Raw genomic sequence first — 19,979 nt, forward strand, 5'->3', positions numbered from 1 at the left:
ATATGGAAAGTTTAAATCTGAAAATTGGAAGTTTTGTTTTGTATTTGAAAAAATAAATATTGTGTACAATCGATTTCGATTTTCCCTCAAACCTCTAAAATGTCAATAATTGTGAAAATTGTTGTTTAAATGAGGAGTTTGCCAATTTTTCTTCTAGGGCAAATTGATTTAACGAATATTGACTTAATTTGTTTCGTTTTCTTTCCTTTTGGCTACAAACTTTACAAATTTTACATACTTTGTATATTTTAAAAGAAAGAATTGTCTCTCATGATGACATTGCAGCGATGGTAAACATACTATAATTGGAGGGATAGTAAAAAGATCTGATATGCCAAGAGTTAGTCGAGTCCTGAATTTGAAATTTTGCTGGGAGATTTAACAAGATTAAAAAGTTTATTTTAAGATTAACCGGTTGTAACGACGTTGATGATTTTGGCTCCCATTTCAACTTGGTTTTTATTGATCGGAATAAATACAACCTTGAATTTTGTAAAAACTTTTTAAATATCAATATAGAAGATTTTTATGAAGATTTGTTGTAACAACCACTGTTTATTATGGGTCATATTATGCCTAATTCTACAATTTTTTATAGAAGATAAATTTGAACGTCTTCAAGAATTAGTTCTTTTTCCTGAATTTAATGTAAATTTTCATCACTTTAACCAAATCTCCCAAAGAGAAATACTTTGTAGTTACGTTATGACTGATGTACAGGGACCTTATAGCCTACCAGAGACAAGTTTGACATAAATAAAACAAAATAGAAAACATGTTTATGCCAAACTTATAACAGATAAATAATATCAAATGGGGCCTGTATTCAATGCCAACCAACCACCCAGCCTCAGCATCCACCGAAGGTGCCTAATGGTGCCGAAATAACTTGTTTTCACAATAGGCTGTGAAGGTTATTTTTTATACCAAATGGTACTAGGATATTATTCGATATATGTCACTAAAAGTATATCTATTTCTGTTACCATGGTAAATCTTCTATAAAGGACTAAAAAATGAATACAGTTTTGAAAAAAATCTATATCAGACTTCGTGATTCCCCGAAAATTTGACCCTTCTTTTCAAGAATTTAAAGATATTTGTATGGCCATTTTGTGGAAAAAGTGTGAAAACAATTTGAAAGCGCGACATAGAATGTAATATTGAATCAAAGCTTGTTTAAACTAAAAACAACTTGAAACATTGATTCAGGTCGAGAATTAAATAGGCTCGGATTCTTATCTCAATATCAAAATATTTGTCATCAAACTGTTGGGTCGTTGTTTAACATTGAGGCCAGTGTCTGATTGTCCACTGTTATCAACATTTCTTAAAGTTCCCAAGACCTTCTATAAACAGCTAGATTTTGTTTGGGTCAAGGATGTGATTTCTCTACCCACGGGTAAAACAAACATCCACTACATTTCAATTGACTAAAATGAATCATAGTTAATAGCAGCCAATTTCTCTGATTTTCAAAAAGAGGAATTTCTCATTAAGAGTTTGAAATCAGGTTATGATCTGTTATGATTTATGACAGGGTTTGTTCGCCCTTTTCTTTCTATTGTCCTTGATCGCCTGAAATCCGTTACTATTTCAATATTTTTTTTCATGTCGGAGAATATAGCCTGACTGAAGAGAAAATTTGTCCAAAGCGCCTCATTACCAAAATTTCTTAACTACCCCAGGTTGAAACCCTGATCTAAAAGATACAGTCGTTTAAATATTTGCTTTAAAATAGAGTTGGAATTTTCGAACGACCTATTTTAAAAGAAATAGTGTTTTAATAAACTAAAATTATTTACTAAATTTCATAACCTAATTTTTAACCCGCACGTGCATGCCAGTTGTGTGTCACATATATACAACGAAACCATCAATGCCATTAACTGTTGAATGCATAGAATTAAACACACTATAAACCAGGATTAATTTTCTTCACAGCTATTTGCTACATTGTTCACCATATTAGTCCAAAAATACCCCATAAATACATAAATTACACCAAATTAACAATTAACACCAAACACTCACTCAATACCACCAAAATAACAAGCATAAGCATTCCATGCCTGTGACACACTGAACACAAAAGCTACAATAGTTAGTAGAAAGAGAAAATATTCACAAGACCCCTTCCATGCTTGTGGTGCCAAAATTCTTTGTGAACTATGTAACCTAATTAAAAGTTTAGTGCATTAAGCATGCACATGCAAACTGTAACAAAACTCATGCACGAACACAATTTAAAAGAAAGACCAACTTGATATGATATTATGTTTTCTGTCTGTGCACAAAATTCTTCAGAGATCCCAATATTATACGAACCATGTTTGTTCCATTTAACCCAAATCACGACCAAAGATTGTCCTTCCGTTCTATTGACTCAGTTTAAATTTGAAGATTTTGATTTCTAAATGTGATTTTCAATATATTTCAAAACATTTGTGGTTATTGTTTTTGTTAATTTAGATATTACCTCATAAAAAATAGAGATTATCTAGAAATAGAAATAGAAATATTGTAAGATATTGAAAAAAATTATATTTTGAGTAGAGACAAAGTTCCTAACTATGACACTCAATCTGGAGGTGGTTTTATGAGGCCAAGGATGAAATCGGGTTGAAGAGAACAGTTGAACTGACCAAGGACAAAAGGTATACAATGAAAGCTTTATACTTACTTCCTACTACTGTCACCAAACATAGCAAGAAACTGAAGACCTTTACCATCGAGTACTAAAATATCATACTTACCTTGAAATGTAATAAACATGAATTAATGAAATAGATTTCGGTGAAAATCATGTGAACTAGAATCAAGATGAAAAAATGAGGCAATCTGAAAATCCTCGAAATGAATCATGCATGTAATGTAAAGCATATACTATTCTATAAGGTTGTAACCATATTTTTTGTTCCCACCATACATAATAATATCAAAGCATCATCAAAAAGTACAATGTTATAGAAAAAGCTTCCATAAAACTTGCATAATTTTCATTGTTTGAATATATAACTTTTGGCACAGTTCGCCTTCCATATTATTCAACATACAACCTTAGTAGGTATGGATGCCCAAATGGGAAATCACATACGAAATAATATGGCGTGACATAATTTCATCTCAATTCCAGTTCTCACACATTGATAAACTTGCGGTGAAATGTTCGCAAAGCAAATAAAAGCAATATATCAGCCCAAGCTAAGCAGACAACATTGAATATATATACTTACCTATGATCACGTGATCATTTGAAAATCTTTTTGGTAAATATATAGAATGGGTAAAGAGGATATAGAATAACATGCTAAATATTAACAAACGACCATGTTATTATATTTACACATTAAAAATGCCATATTCTGCTATCAGCTTTGCATGAGGTCCATGTTATCAATGCTTTCTAAGATTTGACATTAAAAATTATGTCGTATCCATATTAGACCACACAGTCTGTAACGTTATCATCAAAATAACTTAACTCTTTAAAGATCATACGAAAAATAACATATTTCCTGGTGAGTTCTCAGTTCTCTCTGAGACTATACCCAATTTATGGTATTTGTAAAATAAGACTCCACACATGCAAATTAATAATAGCAATAAATGGGACCTATTTATCAGCATTCATTTTGTTGCGTGTTGTTTTTAAAAGATTACTGCAATATTTTGAAAAACAGAATATAGCATTTTTAAACCATTATACAGATCGCTTATATTGTTTATAAAGATAAAAAAAATCTAATATAGTCTATTTTAATTATCCCATCGCCAGTTCTTTGATAAAATTGAAATTTTAATATGATTTCAAGATATTCACACGAAATAGCCTACAAATAGCAAAAGATTAAAAACAAATCTTACCAATAATTATTTTAATTTATCAGTTTTTAATTATAGTATTTCAACCTCTCTTCACACCATTACACTATTTCCTGGTTGAACTCGACTTGATGTATCTGTAAATCGAAATGAGACACGTCTTTTAGCCACTTCTGCCTTGTCCTAATGACCGAACTCTGTGCCAAATATTAGAAACAGTTACGCTAGTAAAACGACCAGTTACAACCAGCCAATAAGATCTGTGATTGGATCATGTAAGAGGTAAAATACAGGTAAACCTGACGTCAGTTCACTGATTGATTGATTGTTTTTTTTTCTTTTGTCAACTTTGTACAGATTTAAAACAATAGATTGACTCCTGTTCGAGTATTAAACAACGGGATCTAAAATCTTTGTATTTCTTTTCATTTTAAAATCTTTGATAGTAACTGACACACTTATTAGTTTGGGTTTTTATTGTGAACAACATATCTTGCTCATCAGGTGTATTTCCCTGAGATATACCCCGCGGTATCCAGCCAAGTAATTGTGATTTGTGAAAGGGAACGGAGGCAATCATTGATATTAAGTTTTGAACATACTAAACAAATAAAAGAACCTTCATAATAGAAGAGACATGCAATTTTATGAGTGACTAAAACTATTTGTCTTTTGTTGCACCTGAGGGTATCTCTCCCCAAACTCCTTCTTTATTTAGGCCTATCAGAGGAAATTAATGTTCTCGTCGATATAGAGACCTAATGAATTTCAAACTAAGTAAACGCCTGGCTGGAACATTTGATGAAAATAGTTACACTGAAAAATATGTAGGCCTGTTAGCAATCTTATTGCTTCATTAATATGATAGTCTCAAAGTGTAATTGTCGGGCAAGCAAAGTTACGCCCACATCTCCACATAAGATATCTACTTTTTTATGCAATATCAAGACAATTACATTGATTAGATTTTACCCCTATTATATTTTCAAAGGATGGTGCATAATAAAAGATAAAGTCTGGACCTACTGTTCCTCGGACGGATTGGAAGGGTGCGATTCTGGAACATTTAAATGATGGAGAGTTGCTCCGATCCAGTTTTAGATCATTAGATTAAAGCTTTCCACCAAGATAATGACCAGGGCCAACTTTGGCTCAGTCGTGGCAATCGTCTTTATCCTAGAAACTTTTTGAACGGTTCAAAAGTTTTCTACGATGAACACGACCAATTGTCAATCGGTATCATCGTATAAGATTTCAGAAAAATTCTGCGTTCAGATGCGAAACGGATTGCATGAGCATTTGTCTCGTATCAGTTCTAACCAGATCGACTTGACTCGATCCGTCGTGTTTTGTTACGAAACAGTACGATCTGATACGATGATCCCGGTTGCCAATGGATCGTGTAGATCGTAGAAAATTTTTACAAAGTTTCTATTATTTACGCGATTGTCTCGACCGACCTTCAGATGATAGGATAATCACGTTTGTCTACGATTTAGACTTCGATTTAAATCGTGCCGCGAGTCGTGATAGTGAGAATCTACAAGATAGAATGTTTACGTTGGTGATTAAACCTTATCAAAGATTAAGGAGATTTTATTGTTGTCTTGAGTTTTCACTGTCAGAGTTATTTCCCTTCAACTAAGTTTTCAATGTAGAGGCAAAAACAAACCTTCAATCAAAACAACATGGAGGATGTTTTTATCAATTAATTCAATAAAACGATAAATATTACTTTCTGACGTGTAATTCAGATGATAATGGCTGTTTATGGTCTAACCAACCCCTTCAGCTTATGGTACTAAATAGATATTTTCTATCTTCATACCATCGTGTCTGTCGGCTTGATTTTAGATATCAATTTCTGGGCGTGATATTGGTAATATTATAGAGACGCCTCTCTCCATTCCAGGTTCACCATATTTCCTATTATTGAATTGTCTCTTATGGTTTGTAAGCTTTTTCAATGGGTGTTCAATGTGTCTTAAACAGAACATGATGGTAATTCTTAGATATTATCAAACTGCAAATGACAAAACCTCTCTGTAGGCCTGAATATTTACATTTTTTTTTGTTTCAGTTCCAGTAATTTGATACAATGAGTTGTTGTTAAAATGAAACTCTCCAAGATGGCTAAAATAACTTGGACAGTTAATCTGGTACCCAGAAAAATCAAGCAGTATTTTAGGCAGAAGTGGGAATATTGGGTATTAATGTATAGAACAATGTTTTACAATGAATTTACTACATGGAATTCATGTATTGATACTGCCATGGAACCAATGTTTTGGTTTGTTGACCATTTTGCTAAATATCTTGGACCTGTAAGTATGATTTTAATCAGTTCGTTTGATTTCACATGATAAATAGCAAAGATAAACATATGAATCTAAGTGAAAAGAATAAGAAAGAAGAATTCACTAATAAAATCTAGAGAAAAACCTAGTTTAATAAATTTTGTTCTTGGTCAGTTCTTGCTGCTGCCTAAAAGTATGAAATCAAAAGATAGAGATAAACACCCATATTTTACGAGGATAATGTTCATAGGGATCCTATCGTTGGTCAACTTCTTTGCATTGATCTATTCCTGATTTCATCGCATAAGTGTAACCAAAAAGTGATAACTGTTTATTGTCAATATGTGTTTATTTTTTAGATAATGGTTACATTTGTAGTTATCATGATAACATTTGTTGTTGCTGTATTCTACACCTGTTTATTTCCTCGTATTTATTTTACTTCCCATACACTAGTCACAGTGGCTCATTTTATATTTGGTAACTGGTTATTGATCAATATTGTCTTTCATTATCTGATGGGTGTTTTCAGAAATGCTGGTCAGCCTCCTTCTTCAGTGAGTAGCTTTTGTTTGTGTAGTATTTCATATTCAGAAAATTGTGAGATGATCACAACTATCACATTTTTTAATATGTAGCTGAAGGATCACTCAGTAAGCACGCCCCTTTATCAATAAATAGATGAGACTGTATCCAAATAGCTTTGCATTAGGCAGAGAATTTTAACCAATCAAAACAGTCTAATTTACTCATATATTATTGTTCTTGTGTTCATATTTCCAAAATAAAATGTAAAAAAGAGTATGTGCAAGCTTGCTGATAACTGCATAAATCAATATGTGAAAGCTTCATATTTTGTTCTTTTTCAATCTCATTTTTTTTTTATTTATTTCAGAATGTGGAGAATTCGGTATCAATTTGTAAGAAATGTATATCACCCAAACCACCCAGAACACATCATTGTAGTGTTTGTAATAGCTGTATTTTAAAAATGGACCACCATTGTCGTATCCTTTAAATTCAAATCATAATGACTATTTTCAAACTAGATGGTTTTATTTAAGAATTATTGAGAATAATATGGCATACCTCAATATTTACATTCTAAATAAATATTTTCTAGATAGCTAAAATGCAGTCCAATAGAAGAGAGGGGACAATCAAAAAAGTAGTTTATGTGTGGTCTTTGAGACAAAACCCCATTCCCCAATGGTCTGAACTTTTTAAGGGAATTTTAAATAGTCTAAACCAAGTTAATTAATTCCATCCTTTTCCTTAACTCTAAACTAGCTTGGTTGAATAATTGTGTAGGGTTTTATAATCACCATCATTTCTATTTATTCTGTTTGTATATGTGGATTGGTACAATCTATGTCAGTTATGTTGGCTATGATTTATTTATACAGCATTTTTATGGAAATTCAGTAAGTATACAGTTGATTTATTAACTACATATGAACAAGTCTATTATACCATGGAACCGATGTCAGTCTAAATGGATGCTGCGCAGAACTGAAGGTCAAATTTCCCAGCCATTCCCCACCCATGTTACTCAATTTTGAGTGTCATTTCCCTTCAGTGAAAATTGGCATTTTTGTGTTACTGGCCACGTACTGGTCTAGTGTAACATTGAAAATGTCTAGCACTGTAAACTATAAGGCGCCCTGTTGTATTTACAGATCTATGAAATGATTGATACAGTTTTAAATCAAGGAGCACCTTATATCACTCTGATTAAGGTAAAAACATCATGTAGTTGTAGTTATCTTTCTTGATCTGTTTCTTTTGGCCCTTTTTCATGTCTTTTCTGTATTAACATCACTTTGTAATCAACTTGTTTTTATCAATAATTTTCTTTTTCAGGAGTTGATCTTTCCTAATTTTTTATACCCTTTAAATACTTTAAGAGATAAAATATCAGCAAAGGTAAGAATTTTTTTCAATATTACACTGATTACATTTATTCACCTTAACACAATTGGTGTATTTACAAGCTGTGAAAACTATAAAGAATGGTTTGTCAGTGTGTTCTTAAAATATCACCTCAAAAGTTACCTGTAAAGATGGTGCCAAAAATGAGATGTCAAAGCATAGCTGATAGTACTGTTCAAGAAGCTGTTAATAATCAATATGACTGACACTCTAAATACATCATTATCAAATTTTTCACAGCTTTATACAGATTTGTATTTCATACATATTTTGTCACTCAAGTGTCAATATTTTTGTGAAAACCATTTAAATGCTTCTTCAATATTCAATTATATATTATTTCCAGTCCACTGATGAAACTCCCAGTGAAGAAATAAAGCCTACCGAAGTCAGTGTTCATAAAGACAGTCATATTCAAGAAAACATAGTGAACTATAAGGATGAAATGTTCCATAATTTAGTAGTGTTTGAGTTTTTACTATGTACGGGTGTATCTATAGCTCTAGGACTGTTAACATTATGGCACTCTAGACTAATAAGTCGTGGTGAAACTAGTATAGAACAACATATTAATGGTAAAGAAAGAAAAAGATTAAAAAAGAAGGGGAGAGTAAGTTTTACATTTCAATTCAGAGACGCATCTTTTCATCAATTGTTAAAAATTTGACCTACTGAGGTCAGATTGAAAACTTGGAAAGGAGCAATTCGATGCTATCAGCCTCCCTGATACATATAAAAAGTTTAAACTTTCCAGAAGACTTATTGTTTGAGAGCTAAATTTATTCTTAACTCTCAGTGCCCTGCATTATCTTACATATCTATTTTGATTATTTGTGTATTTTTCTATTTTAGGTTTTTAAAAATCCATATAATTTAGGCATTATAGCCAATTGGAAAGAATTTTTTGGTGTCACAAGAAAAAAGTAAGCATTTGTATAGTTATCTTTTAATTAATTGAAATTCACTGAAAGTTAAGAATCTTTTAGAATATCAGCTCATCTCATGCTGCTGAGAAGTGTTTCATGACGTCTAGTTTTAAAAATGGGGTTACCTTTTCCTATAATTATATTTTGCCTTTAATTAGATTTAAGGCAAATGAGCAAAGAATATCATTAGATTCAGTGTACCATTAGACTTACTTCAGATTGAAATGGCATGTAGACTTTTACCTATCCTTAATAGCTTGTATGATAGCTGTTAAATATAGCTGCTGTTCTGTTTTGAGACTTTTTAAGGTATGGCTGTTGAAGCACATCATGTATACATTTTTTTTTAACTTGAAAATGTTATTGTCTTTTCAGGTCATTCCTCAGATTAGTATTATTCCCATCATTCCATGTTCCTAAAGGTCACGGGTTAAACTGGAAAACATCGACGTATCAACTTAAAGATCAAAATGGTTTACAATTATTGTGATATTCATACTTTTAATGACATGTGCTTGAACAAGAAGATTTGTGGAAACACATAATTAAGGTTGTCATAACTATCTTGATGAAAATCAAATGTGTATCATGTCCTCATACAAGGCTGTTGAATAATCAAGGCTATAGAGGCAAACAACAATCCAAACTTTAGAAGTGTCTTTTTTGATTATGTATGTAAATCCACCCATACCCTCCTTAGCCTCATTTGAACTCTTATTGTGCTGCGGCCTTTGAATATTTAATAATTCTATTCCACTGGGAAATAAAAACAAGCACCTGTTAATAGTGCAATTATATCTATAAGATAGCAGTAGCTATTTTAGTGAATATAAAATACCATGAAAATATTTAATAATATGAGATTGCTATTGGATAGTATCTACTGATTAAGCATTTACTTTAATAATTGGATATTACTTAATGGCAAATGCCTATGAATATGATACTTGAATAATAGTATTTTAATAATGTTCAAAGCATATTTAAAAATGCAAAAGAAAAACACAATGAAAAGTATTGTTTTATTAAATTGTTCATATACATATCTGAGTTCAGTAATATAGCCACATGAAATATCAAGAGCCTCAAGTCTCAAATAGAAATAGATGAGGTCTTTAAGTTATAATTTCTAACTTCAACCACACATCTGGAATCAAGAACCCAGTTTAAAACATAGTACCATTCTTTCCAAATAGTACACAAGATTCTGTTGATAAGATGCAAATATATTCCAAAAATACCATAAGTAAGTCTTCTCATCTCCTTTCTCCCATTCCAATATTTGATAAATTCTGTTTGAGGTATGCCAATGGATATGATGATGAAGGTGGTGGGGGCAGTACAAATGGTTGTTGTCCTGGGGGTCCAGGATGACCCGGGGGCCCTGGGACTGTAAACTGAGGTGGTGGTTGTTGATGCATCATACTAGGGTGAGGAGGCGGTGGACCCTGAGGTTGCTGGGGGTGACCAGCACCTCCTGGCTGTGGACCTCCATTACCAGGAATTTTATGTAATCTATTTTGCCAGTTCTGTAATCTTTCATGATGTTTATCAATCAATTTCTCTTTCCTTTCAATTTCATTCTTCAATTCTTGAATATCCTACAAAAGGGACAAATGCATTTTGAAAACAGTTATACAGAAACTTAAAGCAATTTACAAATAAATAGGAACCATTTGCTAAATTGCAATCCTTCAGAAGAATAATGGAATAATATATTTTTAATATAGAATTATTTACATGTTCACATTTTTGTGCACATTCTATGAGCTTTCTACAACTGTTGTAGATGGATGCAAATTTAGCCGAGAGATTTGATTTGAGATTCTTGGGTAAATTTGATCCAAATTGTTGAATAATAGTGAACACAAATCATATCATTTGTGTGCTATGTAGGATTCATTAATATGTGATCTGTAAGAAACATAATTTACCTCTTTCAAAACTTGCTCTGGTTTTTGTGTGGATAACACTAATCGCTTATTGAGAAAAAAATATTCAGTTTCTCTAGCTAAATCTATAAACTTCTGTACTGATTGTTCAATTCCTGAAAAGTATAAAAACTTCAACATTGAGATTATTGTCAAACACAATTACTACTGCTCGATACTTACTTGAGAATAGCAATTTGCCTGAATTTTTGTATGAATAGAAATAATAAATCCTAAACTACTTACTTAGGTTGATGGTCAACAAATCAGATCAAACATTTTTGGAAATATGAATTCAAGAGGTGAATTTTCACCTCGAAATCTGGGTTGTGTTTAAATTTAACATGGTCTATACTTAGGTTTTAGGTCAAAGAGTATTACTGTAATTTGGAGACAAAATACTCACCCACTCTGCTTTCCTCTGTCGTGTCTGAGGAATTGAAATGCTCTTGTGCTGACAACTGTTCTACACATTTCTACAAACAGAATGTGAGCACTTGATGAAATAAAAACAGGTGTCTGAGAGTGCACATGACATTACTATGTTCTAAATTTGGACCTGTAGACTTTTAAATGAATATCAACACTTCCATTTCACTTTAATTTTTCATAGCTTAACTTTTAATTAATTAGAATGCATGTCTTCTGGGACAATATCATCAGTGACACTAAAATTGTCACCAGCCAGTGACTGATCAGATCTAACGTAACACACCACTTTATCTACATTCTAAACAAAGGAAATATGACAAGTTTCACTTCAGCTCTACAGAATTTATGAGTTATGAAACCCAGTCGTTAGGAGCGATGACCACGTAACTTAAGCGGTACTAACCTTAAAAGCCTGCTCTAACTGATCGATTTGGTGAGTTGAAGTTTCTTGGGGTTCTTGAAAAGACGCCATGATGGTTTTTAAAAATGTAAACATCCGGTTTGAGGTCAAGGTTGAAAGGGGAAGTAATTCAAAATAATGGATGACTAGGAAGTAATTTTCCTCTGACACAGAACAAAATTTCTTTCAAATTCTTGGAAAAAAGAACATTTAGGATAAATATATTCGCCCCCTTATAAAAGTTATCACAGTGAACAATTTGTGGTTTAGAATACCTGGCCACAGTACCAAAATGAACAAGTTTGAAAGTTGGTAGCCAGGCTATAAAGAAGGGTGGGTTACAAAAATACAAACAATAGAGCTAGTGAAACAGTTTGTTGTCACATATGATTAATCACTTTAAGTAACAAACTTGATAAATTCTTTCTGTGTTCAACATACGTATGGAGTTCATATGTAGCTGTGTTGTCAAAGTTTGTTAGAAAGAAGACGAATGGACCCTTTTTTCTGGTTATAATTCCATGGCATAAGGAGAATATAAGGTTATTCTATTGATACCTGTATTTAAAAGGAAAAGTTCTGTCTCTGAACAGTATTGTCAGCAATATATTGACAATCTGTAAAAGATTTACATCCAATACAAGGTACCCAACATCCAAATCTGTGATATTAAAAACTAAGTGTGAAATATGGCTTCAACTAATTCCACCCCTGCACCCCTACCAACACAAACATTGGTGCCAACACCTAGTATAGCACCTGTTCCCTCACCAGGATTAGCTATAATGACTGACAGCACAAGCAGATCACGAGAATCTGGATCACGTAGGAATCGTTCCCGAAGACGCAGTAGGAGAGATGGAAGTAGAAGCCATTCCTCACACAGATCAAGGATTCGCTTTAAACAGAAGGAAAAGAACTTTGCTGCTGCAGTGTGTAGCATGATAACAATAGTTACTCTATGTACAGCGCTTGCTGAACCAAACTGGATCTCATTGTCTGGAGGAGGCTGTACAATTCCATTCAAAGGAGATCTACACCATCTTGGAGCCTATCAGTTCTTCTATGATGGAACTTTTCATCAAAATTCTAAATCTTTGAACAGTTATAAATTTGGTCCTGAATCAACTGATGGTAAGTAATAGTGTTATATTATTTTTTTGTTAAGAATGTGAGGTGATTTTAATGTGAAAAATTAATGAATATCTTTAGATTGAAAGAAACTATTCTTTTTCTTATTGTTGAGATAAAAAAAAATATAATTAGAATGTGGTAAGATCTTTTCTAATGCTGGCACAATATATTGAGAAGCGATAAATCACTATATGACACCCAATGTGGCAACAGTAAGCCTATTAACAATAAATTACTAGAAATATTATAGTGTTTTGTTTAAAAATATACAATAGTGAAAAAAGTAATGAAACTTTAAAGATAAAGTACTACATTTTATGCCATATGGCATACGCTTACTGTTTTTAATTCATCATAACCCCTATATAGTGATACATATCATTTCATAACATGATTTATAATACACAGCTCTAATATTTCATATCTTTTTCTTTTCAGTAATGACAAACTGTGTTACATTTACAACTGTGTTATTATTTAAGTTCATTATTGCCTTCTGTTTCCTTGGTATACTATGCAGCCTTTTTGCCTTCCTATTGGATTTGATGGGTCCTGCTCATAGGTTTTTAAAGATGTTAAGAAGAAATGCTATATTTAGTATATTATCAGGTAGGTAATGCCAAAACTCCACCGATTTTTTTTTAACTGAATCATTCTCTGTTTGGATAGAATAATATTTCAGTCAGTCTTCAATGTTGTAGATAATTTGAATTGGGCTTTATTTGAACAAAATATGCCACCATAAGAACAGCTGCTTTTGAAATATTTTTGCATCATTGGGCTTTGGAAGACGGGGACTTCAGGTGCGATTAGACATGGGACATCATCCAATGCACGATAAACAACTAATTAGAAATAGGAGAAAGGAATACATTAGGTATGGGTCCAGCCCTGATTTGTCATTCTTCATGTGGAAAATAACTAATTTACGTTATGTGTCCTTTCTAATTTCAGTGTTAATGTGTGTGGTTGTGAACCTGTTCTGTTATTATGTAACAGTTTATGTGTCTCAGCTCCAGAAAACATCCAAACTTCATAAAGGAAGTAAAGTGGAAGTATCATTCGATATCAGTTTTTATTTAGTAACAGCTGCTGGGGGTATTTCAGTTTTTAGCGTAGCCTGTAACTGTCTCAGACAGCGCTCACCTTACGAAGAATCAAGACATAATTATATAATGAATGAATATGATGATCTGAATAGCTTATTACCAAATATGGATTTAGAGTCACCATCATTGACTTCCTCTGGAAATATTCCTCCTCCGCCTGCATATACACCTTAATATAAACTGAGTGATTTGGTTCCTCTGCTATAACTGTGAAATAGTGCAGAATAATTGACAGTGAAATCAAAAGAACGTGCTTTCATTTGAGAACAATGACATTGGTGTTTGCACAAAACATGTTATGATTCAGTTGTAAATTTATATGATCCACAGAATTGAAACGTTAGAAACAGCGGAATTGCATTTATTTCAAAAGAATGACTTTGAAGTATGGATATAACATATAATATATATTCTGATTTAGTTTTGACTTAATTTTAACCACAAAATTTAAACATAAGAGACACTGAAATTCAAATCTAGAACTTTTTGTACTACCTATATTAGGAAAGGTTGAATATTGAAACATAAAAATGATCTATACGAGTTTGTTGTAAATATAAGTGTCATTTTAGCACACACTCTAACTTTTCCTTTATGAAGTGTCAACTAGTTAAAGACAATTATTTAAATCGCAAGGATTAGTTTCAACAAAGTTGATATATAAAATGGAAATATTTTCGTGATGATTCTACATCAACTTCAACAGTGTTCACCAATGCTATCTTCAGTGATCAAGGATTTAATGCAAATATGGCTTGAAAATCAGAACTGTGATGTGTTGTAAGTAACAAGTCTTTCTAAAAAGTAAATGAATAGGAATTCATATAAGACTTGAATGATATTTAAGAATTGGAATTCACTTAAAGTTTAGGTTATCTGTATAAAACAACATTGTGATACTAATGCTTCCTTTTATAGCTATGTTAATACTTTTTGTGGGCTTTTATGAATTTGAAAAATCTTCCATCTGGCTTCATTTGGAGAAATGTGGCATGCAAGCACTCGCACTATTCCCATAGGTACTTCTCTCTTCAATGATATTACTGAACATTTCAAATATCCGAAATCCAAATCTGTGATTGATTTTGTTTGCTTTGCATATTATGAAGCACTTTCAAAAACATTCAATAAATAGGATAGATTTTGGTAATTGTAGTTAAAAACACAAAATCTGATGTAATGTGCTTAGAAAGATCAACATATAGAAAAAATATAGGTAAAAATTGAAATGGTTATGTTACAAATCAGACTGTCTTTATTTTTACAATTTGCTTAAGCTTTTGTGACTAACTTCTGTTAAATCATGTGTTATTATTTATAGTGCTGTTTGTTTATATTTTATATTAGAAATGTCATTTTTCATATTAAATATGGAGCTAACATCTTTGGCGTTTTTCAATTTGAGGCAATTACACCAGCCTCTATCATCACGTCCAACATAATCTGCACGTTCTAAATCTGGCCATTTATAGTCAAGTAAAGATATTTGTGATATCACAAGAAGAGTCCACTTAGTTTTTGGTTAGAATATGCCGTCACTTTTCAAGAAGTCCTTATGTAATAAAGCATATTTTGCGTAAGTGACCTCATAAAACACATAGTTTTAGTGGAATTGCAGGAACCACAGATGTCTGATTGAAAATTGGAATGGCAAAAATGATGCTGTCACTGTCCCTTCTTTACAATCAGTTTAAAAGTTCATTAATTTTTAAACTGTTTTTGTTTTGAATTTATATGCTCAACTTTTCCTTTTTCATTTACAACTTTTTCCTTGTTGACAGATTGGTCTTGTTCATAAAAAAAAAAACAATCCAGTGTAAAATACCAGAATATATTTTATTCTGCACCAATAATATTACATTTATTTACATTTAATAAAATATTAACATTAAAATATCAACAATTAACATACAACTTGTCTGGAGGACACCAAATATTCTCTCAACATTACATTTACTGGAGGTTTACAGATTGCTTTAACATAATAATTGACTTATACATAAGTCCAATAGAATCCTTTACAGGGATATATTTCAAGCATAACATTCAAGGATCAATAATTCTATGGAAAGCAAGCAAAAAAAAAAGAATCTATTTGATTTCACAGACATTCATTACAATTTGAATTTCAATTTTATGAAGACATACTTCATTTGTGCTCAGCATTGTGCAAGTGATCTCATAGAATTAGGGCATGTACTGTAGTTGAAGAAGAAAAACATACAATATATTTTGTGATTTAAGCTGCATGTTCTTCATGCAATGTTATACTGCTCATTTTGAAATATTTTTGCTTTAACATGAATGGATTCATTGCACATACCTATATTCTCAAAATAATTGTATTTTAAAAAAAGAAAAGATTTCAGATATCTACTAGATAAAACAAGACCTATTCATTTATCACAGTACATTTATAATTTTATCTGGAAAAGATAATATATATACTATATCTGAGTCTTTCACTATATTCAAGTCAACTTGACTTTCCAATTTGAGAACTTATCCAATGATAAACAAAATAACACATCCCTTGGTAAATAATGAGTAGAAGAGTGTTTAAAAGCTAATAAAATATAATATTATTAAGATGTAGGGGCTGTCTGTGTGGAGTTATCTGTACCAGTTGTTATATCATCAGGGAAATCTAATACAACTCTGTTGGCTTGTCTATGGTATTGCTGTTGTCTGTAGTATATTTTTAAAACACCTTTAATAGCTATAAATGCAATACCACCCTGAAATTAGAAACAAAATAGAGGTCATTGAGGTTTTCCCGGTAGCATAGCATAGGTACAATTTGAAGTAATATTGCAACAATAAGCAGAGTTGGTAGCAAGTTGGATTGTTGTCTGCTAAGAGTTTAGGTGCTGTGAGAAGAAAATTTTTGGTAACAGTAGCTAGTACTGAAAGTTGGCCTGCCACCTAAATGTTTCTAAATTAAAAGAGCTCATCAAAATTTCTGATATCTGATACCACGGAAAGTTAGCCCTTTGTCAGCTTTTACCTAATTGATTAATTGAGAACTCATCAAAAGGACAGTTGGTTTGGAAATGGATGATAAGGCTGCAATATAGAAGCAAACTCTCTAAACTGGAGCGAGAAGTCAATCAACAAGAATCATGACAGTGTGAAAACAAAAGATAACAATTTGCTAAATCACCAAATCCACATCTTTTCAATGTAACCTTAGGAGCCGGCCGATGTGGCTCAGTGATTATACGTTTGCTTGCTATCTTGAACATACTTCGTTAGTTGGAATTGAAAAAAGAGTAGGCTTATGAGGCTGTCCTGGAAAAATTTCCTCAAGGCACACTGCATGGCGTTGCCCCTATTCATTAGTCCAATTGGACGCAGAAGGGTAAGACATGCAACACCTATCTAAAGTTGAAAATTTGTTATACTTACTAATAAAGTTCTCTGGAAATTTGACTGTACGGAACCAAACATTAATTTACCAACAATAGTAGCTATAGTGGGTAAGACTAGAGCCCCACATAACACTCTAGTAGCTGAGATAGGGTCTGATAAGGGAACAGTTTCAGCAGGTACTCTAGTATAGCGAGATAATTCTGAAATTAATTAAACATATAACATAATAAATAACATTTATTTAAACAAACCTTAATCATCAAATTGTTTGTTAAACAGGGAATATAACATAAGCCCACTGATAAAGCCTTAAGGTATCAGTCATATGAATAATATTCAAAATTTTTCGAAATTTCATCAAAATCTTCCACATTCTATAAATATTTCCATTCCAAACCATTCAATATAAGTTACAGAAATTACTCTACACAATACACCAACATGAATTATCTGTTTAGGAGTTATGACATGTGATAAAGAAGTTTGGCACTTTTGACAATCAGCTTGTTTTGAAATTTGATAACATTCATTTAGGCCCAGAGAAATAATGAGAAAGTTAGAGCTGGAATATGACCTTTGTTCACTTTTTGCTACACAAACAAAAGGTATGGCGTATATCCCAGTCTGAAATTGGTCTGCTTGATGTAGCAAGACAATATTTAGTGTCGACTGATGCAAGACTAATGCATCATTGTATTTGGTTATGGTATTCAAGTAATGCCATGGTTACTACCGGTATAGCTCCAACTCGGTTAGATGGAATGACAGACCAGATCCACCTCTCAAATATTAGATGGATTTATCTCCCTTCCATCAAAGAGAAGAACACAGTTTGAAGTCTGTGATGATGCAAAAACTACCATGTTAAATATAGATATTAAAATACAGTACAGATGGTAATAAATATGATAACAGACATTTTAAATTTAACAACAAGACAATATTCACATATGAATTTATGATAAAATTATTAGGTAATGGCTATGAATATGGAAATTGGTAATGGTCTATATATTACCATTTTAACATGGTTACATTACCTCTCAGTAGAATATATCTGTAGACTGTAATGACTCTCAGTAAGGCAATAAAATGTTGAATAATAAACTATGTGAAGGTTTATTACATGTTCAGTTATTAAGGAGGGTAATAAAAACTTTCTAACTGTACTTCTTAAAGCACCAGGACAAAATTACAATAATGACCTGAGAAATTCTGCAATATTCAATGTTGAATATTTGACTTATATTGTCAGCCCTCTCTTATCAATGTTTTTCATTGCCTGGTAGTGAAATATTACACATTATGAACCTACTGAGTCTAAATTTGCATGAAAACAGTAAGAGATTGCAGATAAATCTAAAAAAAATGTCATTCATTATTTGTAAGTGCTTTATAATCAATAAACAGAATAACAATATTTTTTTTAAAATTAGTTTTAGAGGCAGGTCAATATTGTATTTGTATAATAGTTAAATCATTAATAGCTGGTTTTTATTGAAAACTAACCAAGGCCCTGTGTGCTACAGGCTGTGCAAGTGAAAGATCTTGCGACAGTTGGATATTGAAAAAGACACGGCTAAAGCTGCTGTCCTGGCAAAATTTCTCTCCCTGCAGACAGCAGTTCAATCAGGTGCAGAAATTTAGGAAGTATAACACCATTTAATTAAATTTGCTAAGTTGGTGCAAGTGGTACAATAGAGGCAAATGACTTTGATATTCATCTGATAGAAATAACTGAAACAGCATGTAGATTTGTTTCAAAACTGAAAGTAACTTATCTGTATTTTGGAGTAAGTTTTGAAATTGCCTGTATTATCAGCAGAATGGGCTAGGTATATTATCGACTATCATTAATGACAATGACAAGAAGGTTAATCTATGTAATTAGTCATTAAGATAACGAAGTATTTTAATTAATGGTTCATGATAAAAAATATAATAGAACACAGTATCTCATTACAACCTTTCACAACCTCTATTAATTTGTTTTTTGTTTGACTTGCTCTGAATCTTGTTTTTACTTGTCTAACAGTAAATTTCAGAATTGCCAAATGTTAAACTGAAAATAGTCAAAAAATTGAAAGCAGCTTTGTCCAGCCATACAAATTTAATCCACATTTGGTATTTTCTTAAAAGCCAGCAATAATTCCAAACAATGTGGATTTAGAAACCTCTTTATTTAACAATAGGCTAAATCTTCTTTAGGGATGAAGCCCGAAACTGGTCAGTTTGACACAGCGTGTAACTCTATGTAACAACATATTTCAGGTTCTGTTTTAATATTTCAACCCAAAAAACATGTTGATTGTGGAGAAGAAGCTGACATCTAATAAATATTTCCTGGTGTTTAATTAAAAATATTGACATGATTAACGAAGAAAGGTTGACCATGGGAATAATGAAGGTTAAACTCAAGGTCATTTCAATATCTCTTATCAAATAATATAACATGAATATAAAAATGGGCTCTGCAAACATGTTTCTCTTACTTCTGTCCTGTTTTCTAGTCTATGTATCTCAGTATATTGTGTATTTTTGATGATCATTCAGCCATATATAAGAATCTTATTCAATTTTACAGGCATTGAAAGTGCAAGACATTTTTAATAGCTAAATGT

At 32.0% G+C, this 19,979-nt stretch overlaps 4 protein-coding genes across 4 annotated transcripts in view; 2 read left to right on the top strand and 2 right to left on the bottom strand.

The window, feature by feature from the left end:
* Positions 1-5,954: 5,954 nt before the first annotated feature.
* LOTGIDRAFT_115412 (hypothetical protein) lies at positions 5,955-9,470 on the top strand (the record flags this gene model as incomplete). Its single annotated transcript, XM_009054099.1, has 7 exons — positions 5,955-6,149; positions 6,482-6,679; positions 7,018-7,129; positions 7,413-7,550; positions 8,459-8,664; positions 8,907-8,977; positions 9,356-9,470. 7 exons carry the CDS (start codon positions 5,955-5,957, stop codon positions 9,468-9,470), a joined length of 1,035 nt encoding a protein of 344 aa, XP_009052347.1.
* A 766-nt stretch (positions 9,471-10,236) lies between these two features.
* Positions 10,237-11,387, bottom strand: LOTGIDRAFT_159596 (hypothetical protein; the record flags this gene model as incomplete). The annotated part of the gene is made up of 3 exons (XM_009054100.1): positions 10,237-10,581; positions 10,915-11,027; positions 11,318-11,387. Coding segments are annotated over 3 exons (528 nt in total), but the record flags the coding sequence as incomplete, so codon positions are not given.
* A 1,141-nt stretch (positions 11,388-12,528) lies between these two features.
* Positions 12,529-14,160, top strand: LOTGIDRAFT_115322 (hypothetical protein; the record flags this gene model as incomplete). Its single annotated transcript, XM_009054101.1, has 3 exons — positions 12,529-12,859; positions 13,316-13,486; positions 13,832-14,160. The coding sequence occupies 3 exons, from the start codon at positions 12,529-12,531 to the stop codon at positions 14,158-14,160; spliced, it is 831 nt and encodes a 276-aa protein (XP_009052349.1).
* Positions 14,161-16,571: 2,411 nt separating this feature from the next.
* Positions 16,572-19,979, bottom strand: part of LOTGIDRAFT_214381 (hypothetical protein) — a gene marked incomplete at its 3' end in the record, with an annotated part of 29,287 nt that continues 25,879 nt past the window's right edge. Inside the window, exons 6-7 of the mRNA XM_009054102.1 lie at positions 17,395-17,558; positions 16,572-16,724 (exon numbers count right to left, since the gene is read on the bottom strand). Coding sequence (XP_009052350.1) covers positions 16,572-16,724; positions 17,395-17,558 — 317 coding nt within the window. The remainder of the gene's footprint in view (positions 16,725-17,394; positions 17,559-19,979) is intronic.

The sequence above is a fragment of the Lottia gigantea genome, assembly GCF_000327385.1.
Source record: "Lottia gigantea unplaced genomic scaffold LOTGIsca_21, whole genome shotgun sequence".
Taxonomy (NCBI): Eukaryota; Metazoa; Mollusca; class Gastropoda; family Lottiidae; genus Lottia; species Lottia gigantea.